The 24,827-nt window shown below is 35.6% G+C and overlaps 1 protein-coding gene and 1 long non-coding RNA gene across 22 annotated transcripts in view; one reads left to right on the top strand and one right to left on the bottom strand.

The window, feature by feature from the left end:
- The window catches only part of LOC108001888 (uncharacterized), a 76,839-nt gene that overhangs the window by 48,104 nt on the left and 3,908 nt on the right, over nt 1-24,827 (top strand). For 12 of the 21 annotated variants that reach the window (XM_062072949.1, XM_062072955.1, XM_062072962.1 and 9 more), the window contains 5 exons: nt 7,836-8,079; nt 11,541-11,761; nt 12,965-13,160; nt 15,571-15,915; nt 23,394-23,648. In XM_062072949.1, the coding sequence (XP_061928933.1) occupies nt 7,836-8,079; nt 11,541-11,761; nt 12,965-13,160; nt 15,571-15,915; nt 23,394-23,648 (1,261 nt within the window). Of the gene's footprint in view, nt 1-7,835; nt 8,080-11,540; nt 11,762-12,964; nt 13,161-15,570; nt 15,916-23,393; nt 23,662-24,827 lie in introns of all 21 variants that reach the window. The other 9 variants (XM_062072969.1, XM_062072967.1, XM_062072970.1 and 6 more) reach the window with 8 other exon arrangements.
- Nucleotides 12,381-15,900, bottom strand: LOC108001891 (uncharacterized). Its single transcript, XR_001766798.3, has 3 exons — nt 14,041-15,900; nt 13,568-13,927; nt 12,381-13,501 (listed from the first exon to the last, which is right to left on the bottom strand). It is a non-coding gene; the product is annotated as an uncharacterized LOC108001891 (long non-coding RNA).

The raw sequence follows: 24,827 nt of genomic DNA on the forward strand, positions 1-24,827 counted from the left end.
GTTAACGAGTTATTAACTAAAAATACTGGCCAATCACGGAGCGCGTAGCCTAGTGAATCGCGACGGTTGGTTACACGTTACCGATCGAGCACGAACAAATCCAAGCAATATACTTCGAAGAAAATGCGTTGATAAAATTGAACGAATATTTTTCTATCGATAAAAAATTGTGTCGATACAAATAAATGAATATAACACTTTGTTCGAGTATGTTATTTTGAAGGAAAATTCGTGTAAAATATTGCTTAGGAAATTATTTCAGAAATTTTTACGGATATTCCAACAACACTCTATATATTCGCTCCCTAAGAATCGTTTACTCGGTATCAAAAACGTGACTTGTTTCTTAATTTTTTCCAAAATGGTTCAAAGTTGGGAATTATCATCGCGCAAGTATCGTGGTTGAAGATAAATTTGCTCGAAAAGTTTGACGGCTGATTTTACGGCCCATTAGAATTTTGTTGTTTTGTTGCAGAGGAATAAAACAACCGTTTGATGTAAACGCGTGAAAGGAGGGGCGGGACGAGGTGGGTTCATTCCGCCTCGCGAAATGATTTCTTGGAAGCAAAAGTGGTGGAGGGTAACGAGGTAAACAGGCTTGAACGAAGTTACAACGTTCGCCACGAGGGGGAAAGTTCAACGAACGCTTCCTTTTACGATTCAATTTCTGTTTACTCGCGTTCTACTCGAGCCTCCCGGATGAAAGAAAGAATGTGGGTCGTTGTAGGATTGGTGAAGCGGTTAGATCACGATTCATCGACCCTCGTTTCGAAAAATTGTGCAATTCGCGTTTCAAAGATTAAACAAACGAACGTTGCCCAATTTCATCGTCCCTCAAATTTACATTTTACTATTGTTCCATTATTTTTCCTTTAAATTTATATCTATACGATACACCTATCCATTGCTCTTGCTGCTTCGACAAATTTTAACGTTAGAATCCCAAGTTTAAGAGAATCATTTGAATCGCAATATTTCGTCGCGAATAAAAGTGAATTAAATTGAAACGTAACGCTCGATATCTCGATACCATTCAGATATCCAACCTACGGTCTCGCGAGAAAATCTCCTCTCAGAGCTACCGCGAATTAAAGAGATCGGAGGGGGCGATATGACGGTCCGGAAGGGATGAAAGGGTTTGGATACGATCGGCAAACCCATCGGTTCGCCTCGATCGAGCGGCCAGGCGTATTTGGAGCACACGGAGCACAGCGCAGCATCCTCGAAACGCTGCTGCCACTTAGGCGCATCCGGCGTTGCAAGTGCAAGACAGGCGTTCGACGGATGCTCGTGCATCGAAGAAGAAGAAGAAGAGGAGGAGGAGGAGGAGGAGGAGGTCTTTGCCCGCCGTTCTAATGGCGGATGTACGCGACTTTCCCCTAATTTACGTCAATTGGCGAGACACGGATGCCAGCTTGAGAATAGAAAGAGGAGCGCAGGAGGAGGGGGAGGGGGCGTGGAGGACGAATGGCCACGTCGCGTGATAAATTGAAATTGCTATCACTCTGGCCGTCTTGATATTCTGACATCAGCGTGTATTATGTAACACGCTTACTGTTGCACTTGGAACGCGTCGTTTAAGCCTCTGATGACCGATGCTGCGCTCGTGGCCACGCGGAAATGCGCCAATAACGTCATCGTTGAGAAACGATCGGACGGAGACGAGAAGAGCTCATGATATTTCATCGAAATTTCGCGCGCTAATTGCCGAGAATTTTATTATAAAAGTAAATTTTATTAAAAAAGTAAAAATGTTAGTGAGTATATATGGATATTTTTTAGATATAATCGGGAATGGAATCGAAGGATTGGTGGCAAGTATCTGGGTATTTTTGAATTTAGGTTTCATAATATATAGGAAAAAATTTATTGGTACCTGGATGTTTTTAGTAGTATGATGTAGTTTGATATGTTTCGCACGAATATTATATATAATATGAAAAATTAATATTTCAGTAGATTTTTAGATGCGGCAATTTAAAATCATATTCATACGAATCAACTATCAAAAATTAATATTTGAAATATTTTTAGATGATAATTAGATCATATTCATACTAATCAAACATCAAAAATTAGTATTTGAAATATTTTTAGATGATGATGATGATAATGATAATATGATTAGATCGTATTTATACTAATCAAATATCAAAAATTAGTATTTGAAGTATTTTTAGATGTGATAATATTATTTTAGATCATATTCATACTAATCAAATATTAATATTAAATATAATATTAATTTATATTTATATAATAATATATAATAATTTAATATAAATAATTAATATTTAATATTAAATATAATAATAATATAAGTATTTTTAGATGTGATAATATTATTTTAGATTATATTCATACTAATCAAATATCAAAAATTAGTATTTGATATATTTTTAGATGATAATATGATTAGATCGTATTCATACGAATCAAACATCAACAATTAGTATTTAAAGTATTTTTAGATGTGATAATACGATTAGATAGTATTCATACGAATCGATTAAGTTTCGCGCAGATATTATGAAAAATTATTTATTTGAATATTTTTAAATGTAATAAACGTGCAGATATTCATATTCATCGTGAATTAATATTTGAATATTTTTAAATTTCGCGCGAATATTATGAAAAGCTAATATTTTTAGATGCGGTAATATAATATAATTGGATCATATTCGAATCGAATAAATTTCGCGCGAACATTATGAAGAATTAATATTTGAATATTTTTAAATCGGGTAACGTGATTAGATCATATTCATACGAATATTGAATATTTGAATATTTTTAAATTTCGTGCGAATATTATGAGATATTAACGTGCAGATTAAAATCGTATTCATGATCAAGTATCAAAAATTAGTATTCGAATATTATTATTAAGTCTGATAGATTAAACATTTCGAGCAAATGAAACTGGATATCACGAAAAACTAATAAATACTTTCCTGCTTTTAGATGTGCGAATGGAATTGAGTATCATAAAAAATTAACAAATATCTCGATACTCACTTTTGGGCATACGAATGAAAAAAAAATAGCAAATAATATTCAGATACATTTTTATTTCCACAACCGATTCGTTTATCCATCGAGAGAATATTTCCTTCCTTCCAATTGTGTATAAAACTTTCGTAAAACTTTCTCATCTGCATACGAATCCGAGGGTGGATGGAAGTCCGACCCCCGACCCTGTTTCACATGAAAAATAAAAATGCTAAATTGGATAATAAGGATCGGTAGGATCCTAAGAATTACCAATTTAAATGAGAGGAAAAGTTTAAAAATTCCACGTGTAAAAATATGAGAGCGGGTGTTGTATCTTGAGAAAGAAGGTCAAGGCAAGATGAAGAAGGGGGAGATTCTTTCGTGGAGGTGAGCAAGGGGTGACCACGAGGCTCGATGAGATCGATTTTAACACAAGCCTCTTCATCTTCGATAAAAATTACTCGCATCACGGAAGAAGCTTCGTTTCCAACCACGCTTGTTAAACATACCTAGCACGAGTCCGATGAAAAATTGCATGTGATCACCATATATAACGATGACTGCATTAGGCAAGACATATAGGAACTATACATCACGTCCACGTTTATATCTTACAAGGAAAACCAACTATCAAATTTGCACGATCAAAATTTATCACATATTGAAGTTGGATTAATTACTTAAAAAAAGATACTATCCTCCATCCTGATGATTTTTTTAAGCGTTCTCAAGATCGTCATTCTAAAATAAATCGTTTTTTCGAATCAAAGTTAGGTTAGGTTATCATCGTTGCCAGATCAAGAAAATTAACCTAAATGTCTAAAATGTCATTAAACAGTTAAATGAATTTTTATTTAATTTCTGGTTTCATGATTAGGTTCAATTGATAATTATTTTATTAAATAGATTCAGAAGATTTATTCAATGTAATAATTTTTTTTCTACATATTTACCTAAAATCGAGAGAGAGAAAGATCGCCGTCCACCGAAATCGGTCTCGGCCGTTCAGTTCGTAAGAAGCCCGTGTTCCGCGCTGAAAATAACTTTTTGCCATTCGAGCAAGCTCCCCTCGGTTCTCATGAGCACGCATATGGCGAACCGTTGTTGGAACGTTAATAACCAAAGGAACACACGTGTACGCGTATCCCACTACACGTACCCCTCTCTCTCTTTCTATCCTTTGTTTTTCGACGATGTTAGATCCCGTTAGCGACTTTGTATGCCATATGGAAATCTCGCGCGAGCCTTCGCGCAGCTCATCGTTATGCATTTCTTCGTGCACAGGGAGGACAATGCCATCTTGGAATGCGCGATCCGCTGCCTTCGATTCGACTCCTATTTATCAAACCTCTCCGCGGTTGGCATCGATATTTTCTTCTTGACCGACGTCACTTCCTTTTGAACTTTAGAGATAGCGATTAGAATTCTTATGAAATTCGTATGGATTTTTAATTTAATACTTTCAAAAATTTTCAAAATATTGATTACTTTCAAAAATTGTCAAAATATATTAATTAGATGATCTTCCTCCATACGAATTTCATAGGAATTCTAATCAAAATTGAAAAGAAAGTGATGTCGGTCAAGAAGAAAACATCAATGTCAATAAATGTATATATATATGTATATGCGATAAAATAACGATCAAAATAAATTGTAAATCTTATGCGTATATGTATAAAAGTATACATCTTACAAGAGATGGAAAGGATAATGAGTAAAAGTATTTAATGGCGCATTTAACGTCACCTTTCGATTCCTCGGCGTGAATTTATTGAAATACGAGACGCACTAATGGCAACCGAGTTAACATAGGAGCATGTCGCATATCGATCGTGCGATTAGAGCGAACTTCAAACGTGTTTAAACGGTTTAAACCTACGATCGATTTCGAAAGGGTTGTTAGCCTTATTTGACACGTCAATTGCCGGAGAAATGTTAAGAGATTGTATCGAAGAATCAACGTTCCAGGTCTGTACGTGCTTTACTTCATTAACTAGAACTTTGGAAGGTGGTATTTCAATTTTGTGGCAGTGTAATGTAATTGATCGATTCTTATGGAAATAATCCGCAAGAAAGTTTCTAGAATTTAAATATATTTAATTCTCCATATTTAGTATTTTCGTGAGATAAACGTTAATTTTTATTAACCTACAGCGCAAGGTGTTACGTATGTACAGGAAATTCCAAAAGTAAACGATCCATCTACTATTGCTATCTTTATAGCCAATTAAACGAACGTGTATATAAATTTTCTATTTTTACTATACATTTCGATTAAGCGAAATTTCTTGCTCTCCGACAATTTTCTTGGATTTCAAAAAAAAAAAAAAGATAACGGCCTAGACCGACTAGAAGGTGAACGAATATTTTACGGCGAAGGAAAATTGTTTTCGCAGCTGTATCGCGAGCGAAAACAAATCTCGATTACTCGGGGCATAGTACGCGTTCCAACGTAAACGAGTCACTAAATTTGGACATCCTGTAAGGATAGACTTCCGTTCTCCGAATCTGCCGCTCGTAATTCACCAAGATAAATATTATAAATGTTTCTACGAATTTTCTCCCTCGTTCACTCACGTTCACCCTCCCTCCCTTATCCTAGAAGGGTGGTGAGAATTTTTTTTCTTCTCGTATTAACGTTATGGAAATAAACGAGTCAAAATGTATCTTGAAAGGTGAACGAATCGAGGGGAAAAATAAAATTATGACCAGGGAGGGAGGTGAGAATTTTTTTTTTAATATTACAGAAATAAATAAATCAAAAAGTACGTTGAAAAAGTGTGGCTGAATCAAAACTACGAGTATAAATCTTTGTTTACATTCCATTCGGAATTTAGACTATAGGTTTAATTTTTAAATTCGATTAGTGCCGAAAATAACGAAATTATATTTGATTTTTCCAATTATTATTATAAAAATATTTTAATCGCAACAATGGATATTATTATATCCGTAAAAATTAATAATTCGTAATCGAATTAACCTTCGTTCGGTATAAAGAATCGAAGGCAACGATCGATCGATCCGTCCTTATTTAACGGATCGCGAGTACCGCGCGCTTCCCACGCGCGATTTTCTTCTTCTGCCTTTCTCGGCTCGGCCTTGGAACGACTACTGTGGTGCTGCGTCCTGTCCCCAGCTATGCCCCCGCGTTTCCACCAGGAAAATTGATCGATCATTTTCCACGCGTCCAGCACGCAAGCCCCGTGACATTGGAAAACGCTTTTAAACGGTTATTCTCCCGACGAGTGGTTTTCGATGGATGCGCACCGGCTACTTCATTCGGCCTCGATTACTTCCCTCCCATCGTTCGACCACCGTGCGTTGTGTCCTCCGCTCCATGTGTGTTTTCGTATATACATATTTTAGAAATTATCGTGGATTTATACGTTTTTTTTTTTTGAATTTTATTTTATTAGTATTCTTCTTATCAGTATGGAATGCTTCGTGTCCTCGATTCGCAAAATGTTTTAAAAATTATCGTAGATTTATATATATATTTTTGTATCATATTTTCCATTCACAAAACGCTCTATGTATATTTTAGAAATTAATATATACTTTTTTTGTATCATGTTTTCCATTCAAAATACGTCACATATGTTTTGTATACGTTTTAAAAGTTATCATATAGATTTATATATTTTTTTGAATCTTATTCTATTAATATTTTTTTTATTAGCATCGATTATCTTGTCATATCCTCCTCGTTTATGTGCAGAATATGCCCTGTATATTTGGAGATTAAAAATTATCATAGATTTATATATATTCTTTTTTGTCATATTTTCATTCATATTTACATTCACAAAACACTCTATGTATATTTTAGAAATTAATATATATATTTTTTGTATCATGTTTTCCATTCAAAATATGTCATATATGTTTTATATAGATTTATATATTTTTTTGAATCTTATTCTATTAATATTTTTTTTATTAGCATCGATTATCTTGTCATATCCTCCTCGTTTATGTGCAGAATACGTATATGTATATTTGGAGATTAAAGTAGATTTAAATTTTTTGAAATATTTTATTACTATTTTCCACATCTTATTAGTATCGTCAAATCCTTCATTCATATGAATATATTCTATAAAAATTATCGTAGATCTATTTTTTTGAATCTTATTTTGACTATTTTTCATGTGTTTTATTGATATTCCCCTAGAAAATTTTAATTTAATAATTGGATATTTAAAAATTGTACACTTATATTTTTTTTAAATCTTCTTATTCAGTTTTTGATTATTTAATTTCTTTAAAAAATTTTTTTATTTCCTCTTTTTTTATAATATTCTTCCAGTAAAGATTTCCCCTCTTGGTCATAATAGTTAATCGTGAGAGAGGAATCTCGTCGAAGCGCAACGATTACGCGTTGCTCGAAACGGTCGATGCGAATTGCGTAACACGCAAGCCATAAGCCAGGATTCTCACATTTAATACACGAGATGTAACTTTTATTAAAATATTTCGTATACAAGTATCCTTTTAAAATTAACAAATTTTTAATTTTAAACAATACTTCATTAATTTTTAATATCTTTATATTTATCTTCCTCTGGAGATAAAGGAAAAATTTTGAATATGTTAGAAACCAAATATATATAAAAAAAAAAAAAAATAATTGTAAAGTAACGAAAAATTCTACAAAATATTTTTCCATATATTAAAGCTAAAAATGCTGAATATAAAATATTCACAGTATGCGTCAACCGTCGTAGAATAAGAGATCCTTATGACGCACACGTTGCGTCATCAATCTCGAGCAAATAATTATTCGCACGTTTCTTATCAATTAAAAAAAAATTTTTTTTTTTGATTTTCAGCCGCCGGAGAACGAGTTGCAGAAAGTCGGCGAACGTGTGCCAAGCGAGCACGAGCTCAGAGTGCAAAGGTCTCTGCAACGACTGAACGTCCCAGATTGGTACAAGAATTCTCCCGCTGCTCGCGATGGTTTCCGGTTAAAGAGGCACTCAGATGCGTCTCAGCACGGAGGATGGCGTGCTCTCGGCTCGAAAACCACTTCCCTCTCGTCCCTTTCATCGTCTTCCAATAGACAGCCGACTACAGGTAAGACACTACTGCCTTGTTTCGTTTCTGTTCTCTGCTCGTTTCTCCTTTCTTTTTCTTTTTTTTTTTTTAACGTCTTTCAATTTTATTCCTTTTCATCGAAGCGAAGGTATTAAAACTAAAACTATTTTATCGGATCGCAAGAGCGTTTGAAACGCGACACCGAATCGAAGGTGAAAGCGAATATGGGATAAAAGACAATGAAGAAGAATGATCGAATGACAATTCGATTCGATGGCGCGTCGATCTCATTCTGAAAAAAAAAAAGAAAAGAAAAGAAAAATCACTGAGAATTTTTCGCTTAGAATTCGTTCATTTTTATTCGAATAATTTTGTTGTCACGATAGAATTATGATGATCAGGGAAATAAGACATGTTTTACGAATTTATTATATACGAATGCTCGAGTACGAATTATTATATAGCTTTTATAATCATATATCAATGAAGACAATAATATCGCTTTGTGCCGTCATCTTTTGAATATTTATTTGAATATTATTCAGAAATGAACGTAAGACTTATAAAGACATTACTATCTGCGAAAGCTTTTTCTCCCGTGGGAGAGTTTAATGGCTCTTACTTTGAAATTTCATTACATTGACTCGACCAAGGATACTCCCTCGAAGAGGATACTCTTGAAAGGCGAAATACAAATACTTCTTTACGATTTATTTCGCTTTGGAGAGCGGGGAGGGGAGAGGACAATAATTACCCTCTCCCTTACCTCCGGTCTCTGAACAACGACCTCTCGTCGCGCTCTACGTAACTACTTACTACAATTCGTTTCAATATTGATCGTGAATCAACTCGTAACTAACTAAACTAACGCATGTAACAGAGGAGAAAAAGTTTCGTGGAAAGTGGACAGGCAAAGGTCGATATGAAATCCTTCCTTCGAAACGGTAAAAGAGGAATTCGCAATGAAACGGCGCAATATCGAGCAAACGGCCCTCTTCCGTCCTTTGAAAAGGCGAGCAACGTCCGAAATTAGCCGTGTAGCGAGCCAATTTCATTCCCCCTCTCCAGCTCTCTTTTTCCCCCTCCTTTCCTCTCTTGTCCAAGCAGCAGCGTGGTTGGTAGTAGTAGGCTCTCGCGGATATTCTCTCCCTGACCGCCACCGCGTCGAGTGACTGCTAATAGGAAGCGGCTAATAAATTTAGCGACCCAAGTTAACTCGATTAATTCAATTCTCTGACGAGTACGGTAGTACGGTCGTCGCCCGTTAACGACAGTGGCGCTTTTTCTCTCACGTTGTTGTCGGCGTACTGCAACACAAGATTTACCCTTCTTCAGGATGGCTGGAAAATGTTCAAGGACGCTTCCCTAACGAGAGAACGCGATTTGTCAAGGGAGGGCACTAATTACCAGATTTTAAAAGGTTGTTGCCAACACGCTGCCGCGGTTTTCGTCGTTCGAGGACGGGAAGGATGTCTGAAAAAAGGCAAAGTTCGCGAGCCACCCCATTTTTAAATGGTGTCTGATGCCAGATTCGCGATGCTTTCAGGTCTTTTGATTTGAACAGATGCATGAAAGCTTGATTTTTTTTTTAAAGAAAAATAAATATGAGCGACTTTTTATCGCGCGACTTGGCTGCGATCATACACTTTAGCGATAAAAATAAAACTATTGTATATAAATTTCGTTTATATTTTTTTTTTGTTTTTTAATTTATCTTTATGCGAATCTATATCTATATTTGAAAAATAAACTCGTTGCTTATCGATGAATGGATCGTTATTTTTAAATAAATTCGATTGGTTCGTTCCTTAATTTTTATCAGTAAATGTTTTCTCGGTTAAAAAATAAAAATAGATATATGGTCGCAGTGTTATCGAAAAAAGTCGTTCACGTGGATCTCAAATATAATTTTATGTATGGAAGGCTGAGAATCATAATGGTTCAAGTTATTTTGAGAAATTGATATTTAAAAAAAAAACTTAATATCAATTTAAAAATAATACGAAAATATAACATAGTTTCATTTTCTCTCGATTTAACTTACACTATTATTCGTATTCGAGAATTTGGTTGATCAGATGCTTGGAATGAATAGAAATTACGGGGATATAATTACTAAGGCATTACAAATCCAGACGAAATAGGTAGTTTCAAGTTTAAAGACGGTGATACTGTGTCTTGGACTCGTTTTACAGGCGGATTTGTTACTTGATACGGATTTGAGATGGATTACTCTGGAAAGACTTTGATCGACGGTTTTGCAAGTCGAATAATACGTTGCCCGGGAACTTTTCATTGGAAATAAAAGCTTGACAGCTGTCTCGCGTTGATGTTTCGTACATGTTGGTGTAGTTTCAGCTTCGTGCTCCGTTGGGAACGAAACGCGTGTTCTTATGGTTTTACTACTTTTTAGCGTTAATCTTATGCTTTTGTTCTCGGTGTCAATTATAGTATTGGAGAGACTTAAGAAAAAATTACGAGCGACTGGTTCGTGAGTATTGTAATACCGTTGGCTAAGAATCGTGTTCCGTTGGATGAATGCAGTCTCCCATATCGGTGTAAAAGAATAATGATAGCGTTTGGCAATTCTGCCTGGTCACTGTATATTGCATAATTTCTCCGCGAATAAGAATACACTTGACTTCATTAAGGATAAGAGCGCGCGAAATTTAATAAAATTTAAAAATTCGTAAATTGCAATTCACAATCGAACATCTATACGATTCGATTGCACGATTGAAATTGAAACGTTGAATTCGTTTAGATGATTTTTTTAATGAGTTTAAAAAGAGAGTGCGAAATTTAAAAATTCATAAATTGCAATATGGTTAAATGGATATCGATACATTTGACTTGTTTAGATGTCCTTAAGTCTCGCGCCACTTATATTCTATATATAAACTTAAAGCGCGCGAAATTTAAAAAATTCAAATTTAAAAATTATCGATACGCAATTAATATTGAAATGTTAAATTTGTTTAGGTGCTCTCGTAAATCCAAGACCTACGCTATCTGTATTCTATAAGCTATTCTATAAAGCGCGCGAAATTTAAAAAATTCAAATTTAAAAATTCAATTTACAGTTACAGATTAATATTGAATTAATATTGAAATGTTGAATTTGTTTAGATACCTTTTTAATGTTAAGTTTCGCACCATTTGTATTCTATAAGCTTAAAGCGCGCGAAATTCAAATTTAAAAATTCAGATTCACATATTAATATTGAATTAATATTGAATTTGTTTAGTTACCTTTCTAAGTCCAAGATCTACGCCATCTGTATTCTATAAGCTATTCTATAAAGCGCGCGAAATTTAAAAAATTCAATTTACAGTTACAGATTAATATTGAATTAATACTGAAATTTGTTTAGATACCTTTTTAATGTTAAGTTTCGCGCCACCTGTATTCTATAAGCTTAAAGCGCGCGAAATTCAAATTTAAAAATTCAGAATTGGAATTCACATATTAATATTGAATTAATATTGAATTTGTTTAGGTGCCCTTCTAAGTCCAAGTCCCACGCCACCTGTATTCTCAAGATGGAGTACCAGTCTGCTGAACAGCGCCGGAAGTTCGCCAGCGAGTTCAGCGAGATCGTCGTTCAACCATCGACAGCCATACTTGGGCTGGCGGTCTCAGGAACGACTAACGAACCCGCGAACACCGGCAGAACGTCTTGCTCAGGGTATTCTTCCCCAGTTGCAAGCAGCCAACAAGGTTTGTATTCATATTTGCCAGCACTTGGATTTTTCTTTCAATTATCATTCAATTGTCACTTGAACTTATTTTAAAATTGTCATTATACCAATTGCAAACAATTCAACGTAATTTATTAATTAGATTTCCTCGTTCGAAAATTTGACCTTGGAGATTGATCGATCTTCACCCTCTCTTTATCCTCCACGCTTTTCTCTTTGTTCAATTTATTTTTAATTTGCTCAGACACCACGCAAATGCACCGACTTCTCTATAATTAGAAATTCTGGCAGAAATTCTACTTCTGGTGTCTCGTGGCCTTTATAACTTGAGACAAATTGACCGTTATCCGAATCTATATAGTTGAATCCTACTATCCAAGTATTGTCCTAGTTTGAAGAAATTTTAATCAGTTTCTCGTTACTGAAAAATAGCTTCCAGCTTGAAAATATCTTTCCTCATAGCCGTTAATTGGAATTTTGCTAACGATGTACACGTTTTGCATTTTATTAAAACTTTGTAACCTTTTACCAACGAGGTCTTTTAATATCTCATGTTATTTTTTATTCAACGATATTTCAAGAATTAAAAAAAAAAAAAAAAAAGAAATTCGTTTTTGAAATTTTAATAATATCACACGTTCTCAAATGATAATTTATTTAATCGATCAATGAATTAGTTGAATTAAATTTTACATTAACTTTGAGTTTGCAGCGGAAAGAGGACGACAGTACAGTAAATAATGGTATTGGTAATAATTGTTAATTCAAAAGTCGAAAGAATTTCATAATTGATGATATGAACGAGATATTGATCATTCGACATTACGTTATTTTACAATCGTATTAATAATCAATATGCTTAAAAAATAATTAATTTGTTACGTTGAATCATAACTGATTTTGTGTGTGTGTATATATATTTATATATATACGCACACACTTATCAAATTCTTTATACATTTAATTATTATTATATCTGTTTAACACATTTATATCTCGATTAACATAATACAATTTTTCTATAGAATCGTTCAATTAAGAGAGTCAGGTCGACTGATCTTGATCTTGATACACGTAACAAAGATCATCCTCCCAATTAACTATCAGAAGATTATTTTAGCCATCGTTCATTCCTTCCTTCTAGAGAGTTATTGACAAGAAAAGTGTTTCATCAATATTACGTGATTTTTAAAACTGTACAGATCAAAATTTTTCTCCCCAGCAGCAACAACAGCAGCAGCAACAGCAGACAACGAATCAGCAGCTAGAGGTAAGGAACTCTATAAAGGAGGTAACCTCGGCCATTGTGCACTACGTGCAAAGCGGTCAGGAGGTTGGTGGAGGTGGCAGGCTGTCGCCTCGACCTCGACCTGAAGACTGGGACGACAGGGGCGGAGCAAGGTCGACCAGCCCCAGAGGTGAGCACTAAACAACCCCTGCCAAAAAAAAAACCATCCTACCACCACCACCACCACCACCACCACCACCACCACTACACCATCACTACTTTTACTCTCTACGACAAAGGTAATTTTGAGTTTTCCTGATGTCTGTTCATGTGAATTCTTCTCTCTGCATCTGTATCTTATCGTGTCCTTAGACCGCCTCTCTTTCGTCTGTCTCTGGGTTTCTCTTCTTTTATATTTATATTTTGCTCATCTAACTTCCCAGATCGGAATGTCTCGTTGTTTGAATCAATTTTTCATCGTTCGTTGTGTCGTTACTTAATATGTACGTATATAACACTCGACATGTGCATCTGAAAAAACGTTAGTGAAAAAGCAACTCTCTTGGCTGTCTCTCCTCTCTTTGCTCGCTCTCTTACCGTCGTGTCCTGTGTTTACTAACGAAAATTGCTTTCAACGGGGCGTCCATTCAACGAAATCACCTTTCACGATTTAAAAAAACTGTAGCGTACCTCCCACGTGCATATACACGTGCTTACACGCGTGCAGTTTCATTCATTCTGCGAATGCTGCACCGGTTTCACGCACGAGTGCAATATCTTTTCATTGGTGTCACAATGTTCCTTAATATACGAGAGAGTCCTCCATTCCATTTTGCTATGATCTCTGTTTGTATTGATATGTTTTTATCATGTTGCACACACGTCGATCTCTCTTCGACCAAACTCGGTCTCGACTCTGCAGACTTTTTGAGCAGTCGTGAAAATTGTAGAGCAAAGCTGTAGAAAATACGAAATAAAGTATGACGATAAAGTTTCGAAATTATTTTATTTGAAAGAATTGGATAAAAAAAATGAGAGAATAATTCTTTTAAAATTGCGTAAATACTTACGTTGTCGTTGAGACCACAGACTGAGACTTAATGACGATGCAAAATTTTTAAAATCAAGACTTTTTGATGTAAACCGTGTCGTAAATAAACATACATTCTGCCAGCATTGCAACTAGCTTAATCAGGGGTCAAGTAACATGATGATAGTGACCAAAGTAATTATCTTCCGCACGCTAGATTCATGTCAACATTCTTGCAACTTGGACATTATCCTCGAAACTTTATCGTCTTCTCCCCTCTCCTCTCATTCCTTCAAATGTTCCTTCACCGACCATTCCTATCTTCATATCGTTGCAACATCAACTGTGAAACCTTAAAAAAAGAGAGAGAGAGAAAATCACGTAGCAATTATCTTCTATGGTATTCATAATGATACCAGAAAATACGTAAATACACGTAGGAAACGATGTAAAGAATCATTCTCGAACGAAAGATCTCCCGCATGGTCTTCACGACATCGAAACGAATCAACAAAACATGGCCACAAAAATTCCCGTGATACGTTCGCCGACACTAGCCTTGACACTAAATCGTGTTTTCATCCTACGAATTCGTGAATCAAGGTCGAACTTCGTGTAACGAGGATGGAAAAGAAGTGATGTCACAATGGCAGACATCTTTTTCTCGCGTTTCATCCGAAAACCACTAGACATGTGTCGCCATCTTCATCTTTAATCGCGACGAGTCTCGCGACGAAAGTTGCACTCATACATACATACACACGTACACACACAGGCAGCCGCTCGCTATTTCGATAGCCTTGTACCGACATGGCCGTCGTGCCACTGAAATAGATCACCCTGAAGTTTTCACGCACTCTTCTGTCTCCGTTTTGTCAGTACGAGTGAATTATCCGTCACACCAACCGACCTTAGAACTAAATTAAAACAAACATCGGAAACATGTTAGCGAAGATAACACTCACGTGGCCAGCTCTTACTACCCGGAATGTCATATGCTTCTATGATGCACGCGATATCTTGGCTATATCGCGCAAAATCACGATGCGTTGATACATATGACGCAACATCGAGAAACAACATGAAGCGGGCTCGTCGAATTCTCCGTGCAACATCCCCGATTAATGTCGAAAATGCCTCATCATGATGTTACACTAACTATTGTATTGATTGTCAATAACGTGTATATGTGTGTCGATCAGCTTTGTTTGCGCTGTGATTAATATCTGCGTGTTAGAGCTTCTAACTAACACGATCTAATCAGAGATATGTGGTTTTAATTAGAATGATCGTCAAGACAAAATTCGTACGTAATTAGCATCCGTCTATACATATATATAATGTAAAGCGTGGTAACCGAGTATAATTATATAATTTTGAAGAACATCGATCGTAATTAACGCGTCTTTTTACGCAAATTACCACGTTTTGCTTCTCACGAGAGAGAATCGTAGAAGATCGTTAAAAGAAGCCACCCAATAGAACTAGTATACTAGTAACTATCACACCGCGTGCCCCGTCGATGGCTTCTTCAATCACGCATCTAATGAAATGAAACTTATCCTCGAAGGGAGCGTGAAGCTGTGTTGGATGGAGAGCTCGTTCGTTGGCACGAGACCCGTGGATTCGCCGGAGACACCGATGAGTTTGGCCACGGAGACCGACTGCTGCCCGGGATGCAACGCGACCGCTACCGAGACGTGCAGCTGCGTCGATTCCGCGACATCCGGCCTCTTCTTGGATTTGACACCGACGCACGACGATGCCCAACAACACCAACAACAACAGCAAATAGGTGGCGGCGGTAGCCTATGCCCATCACCGTCCTCGTCACTCAATTATCACCACCATCATCATCATCACCGTCAGCTTCACCATCAACAACAATCTCAGCAGCAACAGCGCCATCACCGCGGTGAGTTGCTGCTCGCCTAGCGGAAAGCCAAAAAACAAAAGAGATCAGACAAGAAAACACGTAGTACAGTCGTGAATTTCCGCCAACAGAGTACGCCACGTTGCTCGGTCGCGTTTTCATCGCACCAAACGATCCCTCAACGGGCCCCTATCGATCTGCCTGCTTAAGCTGACGAATACGATTCACGTATCGAGCCTCGAATAAGACTCTTCATAGTCCTATCTCGGATAAATAGATTATAGGTTGATGACGTTGCTTGTGATCAGTCGATCTGTTCTTTTCGACTTTTCACTTCGTTTTTTCGAGGGAAATTTAACAAAATTACGATATTACGTATCTAGTGGTTGGTAGGCTGGCTGACTACTTGACGACTATTAGATGGAATGCGCGTGATTTTTACCTCGTTTTTTCGAGCAAAGGTGGAAAGTAAAGAGATTCGTTGCAAGATGTTTTGAGGTTAGAGATCTGGGCAAATTGTTTGGAAAGTTATTTTAGAGAAGAGACACGATACGTACATAATCGTGATACGTAACGAAAATTTATAAAGTTTTTGTCTTGATAATACGAATTTCGTGAAATACATTCGTAATTTTTCTTAAGATAATCATAATACATTTATTAAAAAAAAAAAAAAAATAGAAAGATTTAATATAAATATTATTATCATGCTTTCTTAAGAATAATTTTCGATTAAAGTTTCACGTTTATTTACGACACTAGCAACATCACTGTCAAGAATAACTACTTTAAATAGCTTGCCAAACAATTTCGAGTCTTTCGATTCCCATTCCAAGATATCTTGCATCAAGGAAGAAACTACAAAACGAAAAAAAAAAATCTCCTTTGCCTAGAAAATCCTCAAAGAACATTGATCGTTCAATTTTGTTCGTTCTTCGACGTATCTTTCCAAAATATAAAACATATCAAACGTTACGCGTAATATATGTAATTTAATATTAAAAATTTCTTTGACGCGTTTCCGTCCTCTTGTTGACGATTTCTTGCGGTTTTGTCTCTTGATAGAAAGCATCGAACGATCTTCTTTTTAGGAGAGATTCCTCCGACGTATTTCTAAGTTCTCGTGGTTATCCTTAGACCACGTTGATCATTTTCGTGCAGTACACGTCATTTGTTCGGGCTGTTCTCCAATCCTCGACTATTCTGCTCGCTTTCGTCGAGCATGATCTCAAGATGCGAATATATTTGAGAGGAAAAATCTGAAAAATTATCCTTCGCAAGTAACTTTTATTACTCTTGATCGTTCTTAAACGTATTCGCAGCTTTGCGATTTCCTCTAGCATTTCTTCACGCTTCGAAGAATTTTTTTTTTTTTTTTGGAAAAACCAAAGTAGACGTACGTCAAATAGAAGAAGTATCGATTTCGATCGCGAGACGAATTTATTTTTCTATATATTGTTGAACGTGGTGCACATTGTACGAGCATAAATTGTTGTTGAAATCGATGTAACGTGTGAAACTCGATCCTTTTCGCTTCTTTTTGTACATAAATTATTTTTGAAACGACTTGTGATGGATGGCGCGAAAAATTTTTATTTTTCTACGAGCCAAGTTGTACAACGTTGGTGTAAAAATTATGTAAGGTATATCGATCGAACATTCGCACATACTTTATCGCGTTCTCTTGTATACGCGACTTTCGCACCGTTTTGTACTTTATTCACGGTCATACTACTTCTCTTCACACGAAAATTATTTTTTGAACGTCACTTTGAAAAATATTGATACGACGCGGAAAAAAAAAAGAAAGAAACGATATTGAAATTATGTTTGTTCGATTATTATTTTTTTTTACGCAAATATTGTTAGATTTAGTTATGTTTGAACTGTCGATCAAGGAATCGATTCGAAAGTTGAGACGAGATTGTTGTTGCTTGACGTTGATAAAAAGTAGATGTATGCGTATATATATATATATATTTTCTGAGAAAAGTTTTTTCGCGTTGTTATATTTGTAAGAGTAGCTTTTAGTCTCTTAATCACGTAAGTGCGATTGGTATCTGTAGCGCAAAAAAAGCACGTACTTCGATTTCTTTTTTTTTTTTTTCCCTTTCTTTCTCTCGAAACTCGAACAACGCTCAGTCTGTTTTCAATCGTGCACCATTATCTTACGAGAAAAACGTGACTTGAAAATTGTATAGCGTACGCGACAAAGGCAACGAGACAACTGTAATATATCATGATACATAAAAATAGACCGTTCAATATAAATAATATACGTATAATATTTTAAACACGGTGCATCGCAGATTAAACTATTCAAGATTGAATCCAGAAGGAGCAGCGTTTCGCGCCGAATTATGCTAGATTTTCCTTTTTCTTTTATTTCTCTTTTTTTTTCTTCTTCTTCTTTCCTTTCTTTTTTTGCAAGAAGAAATATCAAAGTCGAAAGCTACTTCATTTGGGTTTGATCTTGGTTTAATGTAAGAAATAGATAGCCTGTAATTTTGTATCGCTTATTATACAGCAATAATTAAAACTCCCTTCGTTGGGGAAAAAGCAATTCACTCGCAGTGCTTTCATTGTCAGTGTAGGGTAGAGAAGACTCGCGGTTTTAGCAAGGAACAATATTTCTCTTGTGTTACGCGTTGGATTCGATCGACTGTCTGCTGGTCTGTTTACTATTAACTCTCTGTACCATTATTTAAAAAACATCTCGGTGTCGAGATTAGAATTTTACGCCCACCATCGATTACTGTTAATTTATCTTCTTCCTCTACCCTTTTTTTCTTTCTTTCCTTCTTTCTATTTCATTTTCGTTTATCGTTTTCGTCAGCTTGCTGTACTCGTCGACGTCCAATTATAAGTTTTACCATTATACTGCTGTTCGAGGATCTGGATCAATTTCTGAAACACACGTAGAGAAACACCACGATGTAATTTCTCGATGATACATCAAGCACATATCGCATCACGAGAGTAATTCGAACCTTTGAAGATCGACACAATATATTTTTTTTTTTAAACACCGTTTTCTTTCTTTCTTTCATACTTTCTTCGAAATTTTTTCGCGACTGTCGACGATGAATTCAACAGTTTTATCTTAAAAAAAATCTTCGTTTCGAAAACGGAAGTTTTAACAATGCCAAGATCGACTTTGACTTGGAAAAATATTATTTGCGTGTACGGGAAATGATCGAAGAATATCGTTCTGCGGATTCCTCGTCGACGCCGCGCCTATAGATATACATAATTTTCGTCATTCCACAAGGTGGTCTCTCGACACAGTTACAAAGCCGTTGACCGACCTCCTGGTTAACTTTTTTATAAGCCTCGTTCGTTTATACGCCAAGATTACTTTTCTGTTTTTTTTTTTTCTTTTTAAATATATTCATCGTCGTGAGAAGTTTTATAGAATGAAACTTTGTTACTTTGTTACGACCGCCCCCTCGTCGTTGGAAGACCCCTTGAAGAAGGACCCTCCCTCCGTTTGATCCACGAGTATCAACCGTTCCTCTCTTTTATTCTTTTATTTTTCTCTCTCTCTTTCTCTTTATATATATATATTTCTCTCTTATTCCTTTTGGTCTCTCCACAGACACAGACATACACCACACCCATCCCTGTATTAAACCTCTACCGTAATTTTTTGTGCGAAACCTACCGTATCTCGGATATATATATATATATATATATATTAGTAAACTCTTTCTTTCATTTCTACTTGGTAATAATTATTATTTTCTTTTCTCTTCTCTCTCTCTCTCTCTCTCTCTCTCTCTCTCTCTCTCTCTCTCTCTCTCTTTCTTTGCGTTTCATGTATATGTTTACACTGTAAAGTTGTCCAAGTATACATGATATATCTATATAACTAGAGAGCTCAGTATATGACACGTATAGAAACTCATAGGTACATATGTATACATACGAGAGAAACAATTTTACGTACGATTCGTATACATCGTATTATTATTAATTGCAAACGCGTTGATATTATTATTATTAATTATTATTAATTATTATTATTATTATTATTGTCATTATTATTATTATTATTATTATTAATTATTATTATTATTAATTATTATTATTATTAATTATTATTATTATTATTATTATTGTTATTCCTTTAATTACGAGTGCAGTGTTCGCAGAACCGTCGGTCAGATTAAATACCAACAAATTTATGCGTATTTATTTTCGATTGTTCTCTGCGCTCATCTCTTGTTTTTTTTCTTTTTCTGTTTTTTTTCTTTTTTTTTTTTTTTAAAATCGTACTCTAGCCAAAAAGCTGCCGCTACCACGATCGATCGGTCGGTCACACGAAGAAGAATCGTTCGTTTTTATTTTGTGACGCGCAGATTCACGTACGTGTGTGTCCTCTTTCTGTTAAATATACAACTACTTGCTCCCTTACCGGACGGTTCTGCGTGCCGGTGCTTTTTTTGCCTTTTCTTAAAGTACACAATTCCGTACTTATTGTTCGGACACACCAACGATTTATCATTTCTTTGTAGAACGTAATTAAACCCTTGACAGCAATAATAAATTATTGTCATTTACCCTTTGTGTTATTTGCGTTGTTGTTGTTGTTGTTGTTGCATCCTTTATATTATATCCTACGTTTCGATTATGTTATATATATTTTTATATCTCTGTGTATATTTCTTCTTTAATCTTTCTCTCTGTCTTTCTCTCTCTCTCTCTTTCTCTCTTCGACACCTAAATTACCTAAATTATCTTCTCGTTTTCTTTTTCTTTTTTTTCTTCTTTTCTTTTTAATTTGAAATTCGAATTGACAAGGGACAATCTTCCGTCTCCCCTCTTACCGTATGTTTATGTACTTCTATATAGTCGAGTATATATGTACCTACCACGTATGTATACATACAGGGTAATAAAAAAAAAAAAAAAGAATTTAAGAAGTTTGAGAGATTTTATATAACAGAATTTTTACTGTCTCCTATTATAAAGAATTCTATGATTTTTTTTTTTCTTTATTATCCATCTCGATTATATAAAAAAAAAATCTTAGATCCCTTTCCTTCACTATCCCCCACCCCTCTCTTTTGCCACCCTGTATATCCGGGCATCGATTAATTTGATTGACGCGCTCTGCTTGTGTCGTCACGGTAAGTGCTGTTATTCGTTTCGCCGTCGTCGCTTTTGCCTTTCGTTCGTTTCGTTTCTTATAATTTTTTTTTCTTTTCTTTTCTTTTTCATTTGTCACGCATACACGTATTTTTATTCGCTTCAGCTTGTGTGTTTGTTCTTGCATATAGCATTATATGGCCGAGAACGAATCGTGCCCGCGTTACGTGCACATATACAGGCACGCACGCGTAAGCCTCTGATATATTTTCAGCCGGAAATAGAGCGTGTAACAATAAAACTGTTCCGCCGTCTCTTCCGGCGGGGAAATAAAAGTTTCTCTGTGTGTGCGTGTGCGTGTGCGTGCGGGCCGCTCACATGTAAACGTTGAAAAAGGTTCAACGAGAGAAGAACATCATTTTTTGGCTTCGTTTTCTGCCTTCTGTACTTTCGCGAGCAAAAGTGCTCACAAACGCCGCAATTAGGCTAGTATGTACGAGTATTTGAGTAGTTGTGTAGAAACGTGCAACGTAGAAATACACGTAGAAACGTAGAGAAGTAGATGAGAGGTGAAGAAAAATCGAGGGCGTCCGTTATATACCTCTCCTTCCCTTCTCTTCTCTTTCTTTCCTTTCGAGCCTCTTTTCTTTCATTTCTTTTCTCTTTTTTTTTTTCGTTGTCAATTAGTCGTATTCTGTTCCTCCTCGCACACAATTAGAGTTGTCGGGAAAAAGTCTGACCAATGAACGAGTGGGAGAAAGCAGTAGTGAAACTTGGAAATGGAAGTGAAAGAAATAATGGGTATTTTATCGTATTATTTTGATAAGATCTCTGCTTTATTTTTGATCGTACAATGCAAACAGGACGCTCGTTATTTCTTCCGTCTCCCTTTTCTCAGTTCCTCTCATTCTTACATTGATCAGATTTTACCAACAGCAGCTCTACGAACAACCGATTAAAAAAACGAAACCAAGTGTATATACGAGGAAGTTCGGGAGGTACCGCCATCTTGCAGGTTATTAAGAAACTAATAGAGGAACGTCTCATCGAACGTTTCGATCGATCGATTCTTATTTTTCTTTCGTCGAATTTTTCGAGAAGAATGTGTGCACTCGAGTCCAAGCTCGATTTAATACGTTTATTCGAAACTTTCACTGAGACGAAGGAAATGGGTGCTCGTTACGAGAGAAAACCTCAAAAAATTAATGTTTTAAGAACATTTGGAACGTGCTGTGGCTTTTCTTCTACTCGATCGAGGTAAGAATATTCACGTAATATATGATTGCTGTATCGAAATTGTTATAGATTTGGACGATTTGTTGGTTAAAAACGAACAATGTTCGTCAAATCGAAATTTTATACGTACGAGGAACGAAACGTAGCAGCGATTTCTTATTAATAATAAGATAATTATACTAGGAAGAGGAAAAAATGACGCGTGAAAGAATCTTTCACAAATATTAATAATGAGAAACGCGTGACGAGCACCCTAGAACTTTGATGGTTGGTTAAGAGGTTCTTCGACCTTTCGCGTACATGCTTTTGGCAAAAAAAAAACGCTTCAAGTGGCGATCGATGATCTTCACAATGCTCATGTAACGTGATAAAAAATTTTCAGGTAATACAATTGCTTATTGCTTACAAATATTTACTCGCCCTTCTACAATTTTTTTCTCGTCATAAAACATTGATATAAAATAATTTTATTAGAAAATATAAATGATTCACCATCAGTCGAACAAGAAATTTATCACATCCTTGAATAAAACTAAAGAATAAACAAATATTTACAAATTGTGATATACATCACAGATGATGCAGCAGAGAAGATGATACAAGCGGACAGGAAGTGATTTCTTATGTAAATACAAATAAAAATCCAGAATCAAATTTTCTATCTTCGAACTGCTTAATTTACGGATCCATGCATTTCTACAATCAAAATACGGTTCGTTGAACAATTATAATACTTATTGCGTTTATATACTTTTCCTAACCTACAAAAAATATTATATTACAGCGTTGCTTCTAAAAAAAAAATTAATAATTATACCAATATTCAAATATGTTATACCAAACATTTTAAAACGTTAAATCCTATGTAACGTTTCCATGTAAGTTCAATATCCAATTTGTCCAACTATATTAACTCTATATTAACTCGTCATCGATAGCTACTTGAAGCACCTCTATGGCACTACACCAAACAACGAAATAATACGAAAAGTATGAAACGTGACGTGATAAAATTACGATTCGATTCGACGACTAGACCTAACCTAACCTAATCTTGACTGGACAAATGTTAAAACGACAAAAGAGATTTGTAAACTTGTAACACCACAAGACGGACGGACAATGTATCGAGGCCAAGAGGATGACGCGGACGTCTCAGACTCTTTCTTGACCCCATGCATGAAACCGATTAGGATCGGGCCAGAGCGATACGGACGAGGCGATGGCGACGGCAGCTCTTCTGCGGAACAAACCGAGCCCGGGTTCCACGACCCTGGAGGACGTCCTTGACTCCCTCCTTGGCCTGCCATCCGCGTCGCGTACCCCGAGTCCTGGGCCAGGTCCCGTCGTAACTGGTACATCCACCACCATACGCCATCGAACTAACGTCGGCCAGGCTAATGCGAAAGCCGGGAAGAGCTGCAGCGACCTACGCCAAGACCTCCAAGGTAGGAGGACTATGTAAGTTTTCGTTCTGAAGCGGCTCCTCTCTCGAGAGAGGACTCGAGAGAGGCTCAAAGAAATTTTAACCTAACATTTTTTTTTCTTATACGAATATATGTATATGTATGTATACTTACGTGTGCGTTGTATACAAGCGCGGTATGGTTTCAGAATAATCGTTAACGTGAAATTTCATGTTTTTTTTCTCTCTCTTTTTCTTTTTCTCTCCTTCGAGCAAAGAGGAAGTCACGTTTTATTTTTTTTCAATTTATTCCATCGGATTTTAATTTATGATATTAATTTTCTTGAAAGCTAAATTGTCAATGCATTATTCGGGATTTAATTGTGCATGGAACATTTATATCGCGAGGGAAATTAATAATTCATGGATTAAATAATTGCGGAATTTTTCTTTTAAAAATTCCTTGCAAGATTTTTTTCGTAAGAGATCATTTCAAGTGATTAATGTTTTTATATATTTTTTATCTGGGAATTTTTTTATTTTTCGGGAAATATAAATAAAAAGAAAGAAGAAATTCTGAATGAAGTTTCGTTCTCTTGTCTTTCAGTTTTGCCTCGTCGTGTTAATTAAGAAATATGAAATTTAACATGTTAACGGTTGAATTGTAAAACTACACTGTGCGTATGTCGTCCTCAATTTATGCGCTCCGCTTGCGTTTCTCTTCGCCTCGTCGCCATCACTCCTCACACACATCACCCTATCTCTCTCTTTTTCTCTCTTTGTGTATATATATATATATATATATATATATATATACGTAATATATATATGTATATATTACTCCATAATCTTTCATTTTTCTCTCATTAGAAATATAATATTGGCGTTTCATGCATATTTTTTTATCAATCCACAAACACAAGGTATAAAATTTATTTCGAATAAACAAAATTTTTCTTTTTATCGTCTTCGGTTATCTCTAAATAAATATTTAAAATTCATTCGTATGTTTTGACGCAATATTTTAATAATTAATAAAATATATTGATATCGTGGAAATTAAGAAAAATAAATGTATATTTATATATATTTAATTATTCTTAATAAGAATGCTTTGAAACGCCACTTTGAAACGAGATACGATGTACCAGGATAATTAATCATAATTGATCAATATTATTTCCCGTTGCATCGTTCTCTTTCGTAGTCTTTTTCTTTACCT

Source organism: Apis cerana, linkage group LG3 (assembly GCF_029169275.1).
Source record: "Apis cerana isolate GH-2021 linkage group LG3, AcerK_1.0, whole genome shotgun sequence".
Taxonomy (NCBI): Eukaryota; Metazoa; Arthropoda; class Insecta; order Hymenoptera; family Apidae; genus Apis; species Apis cerana.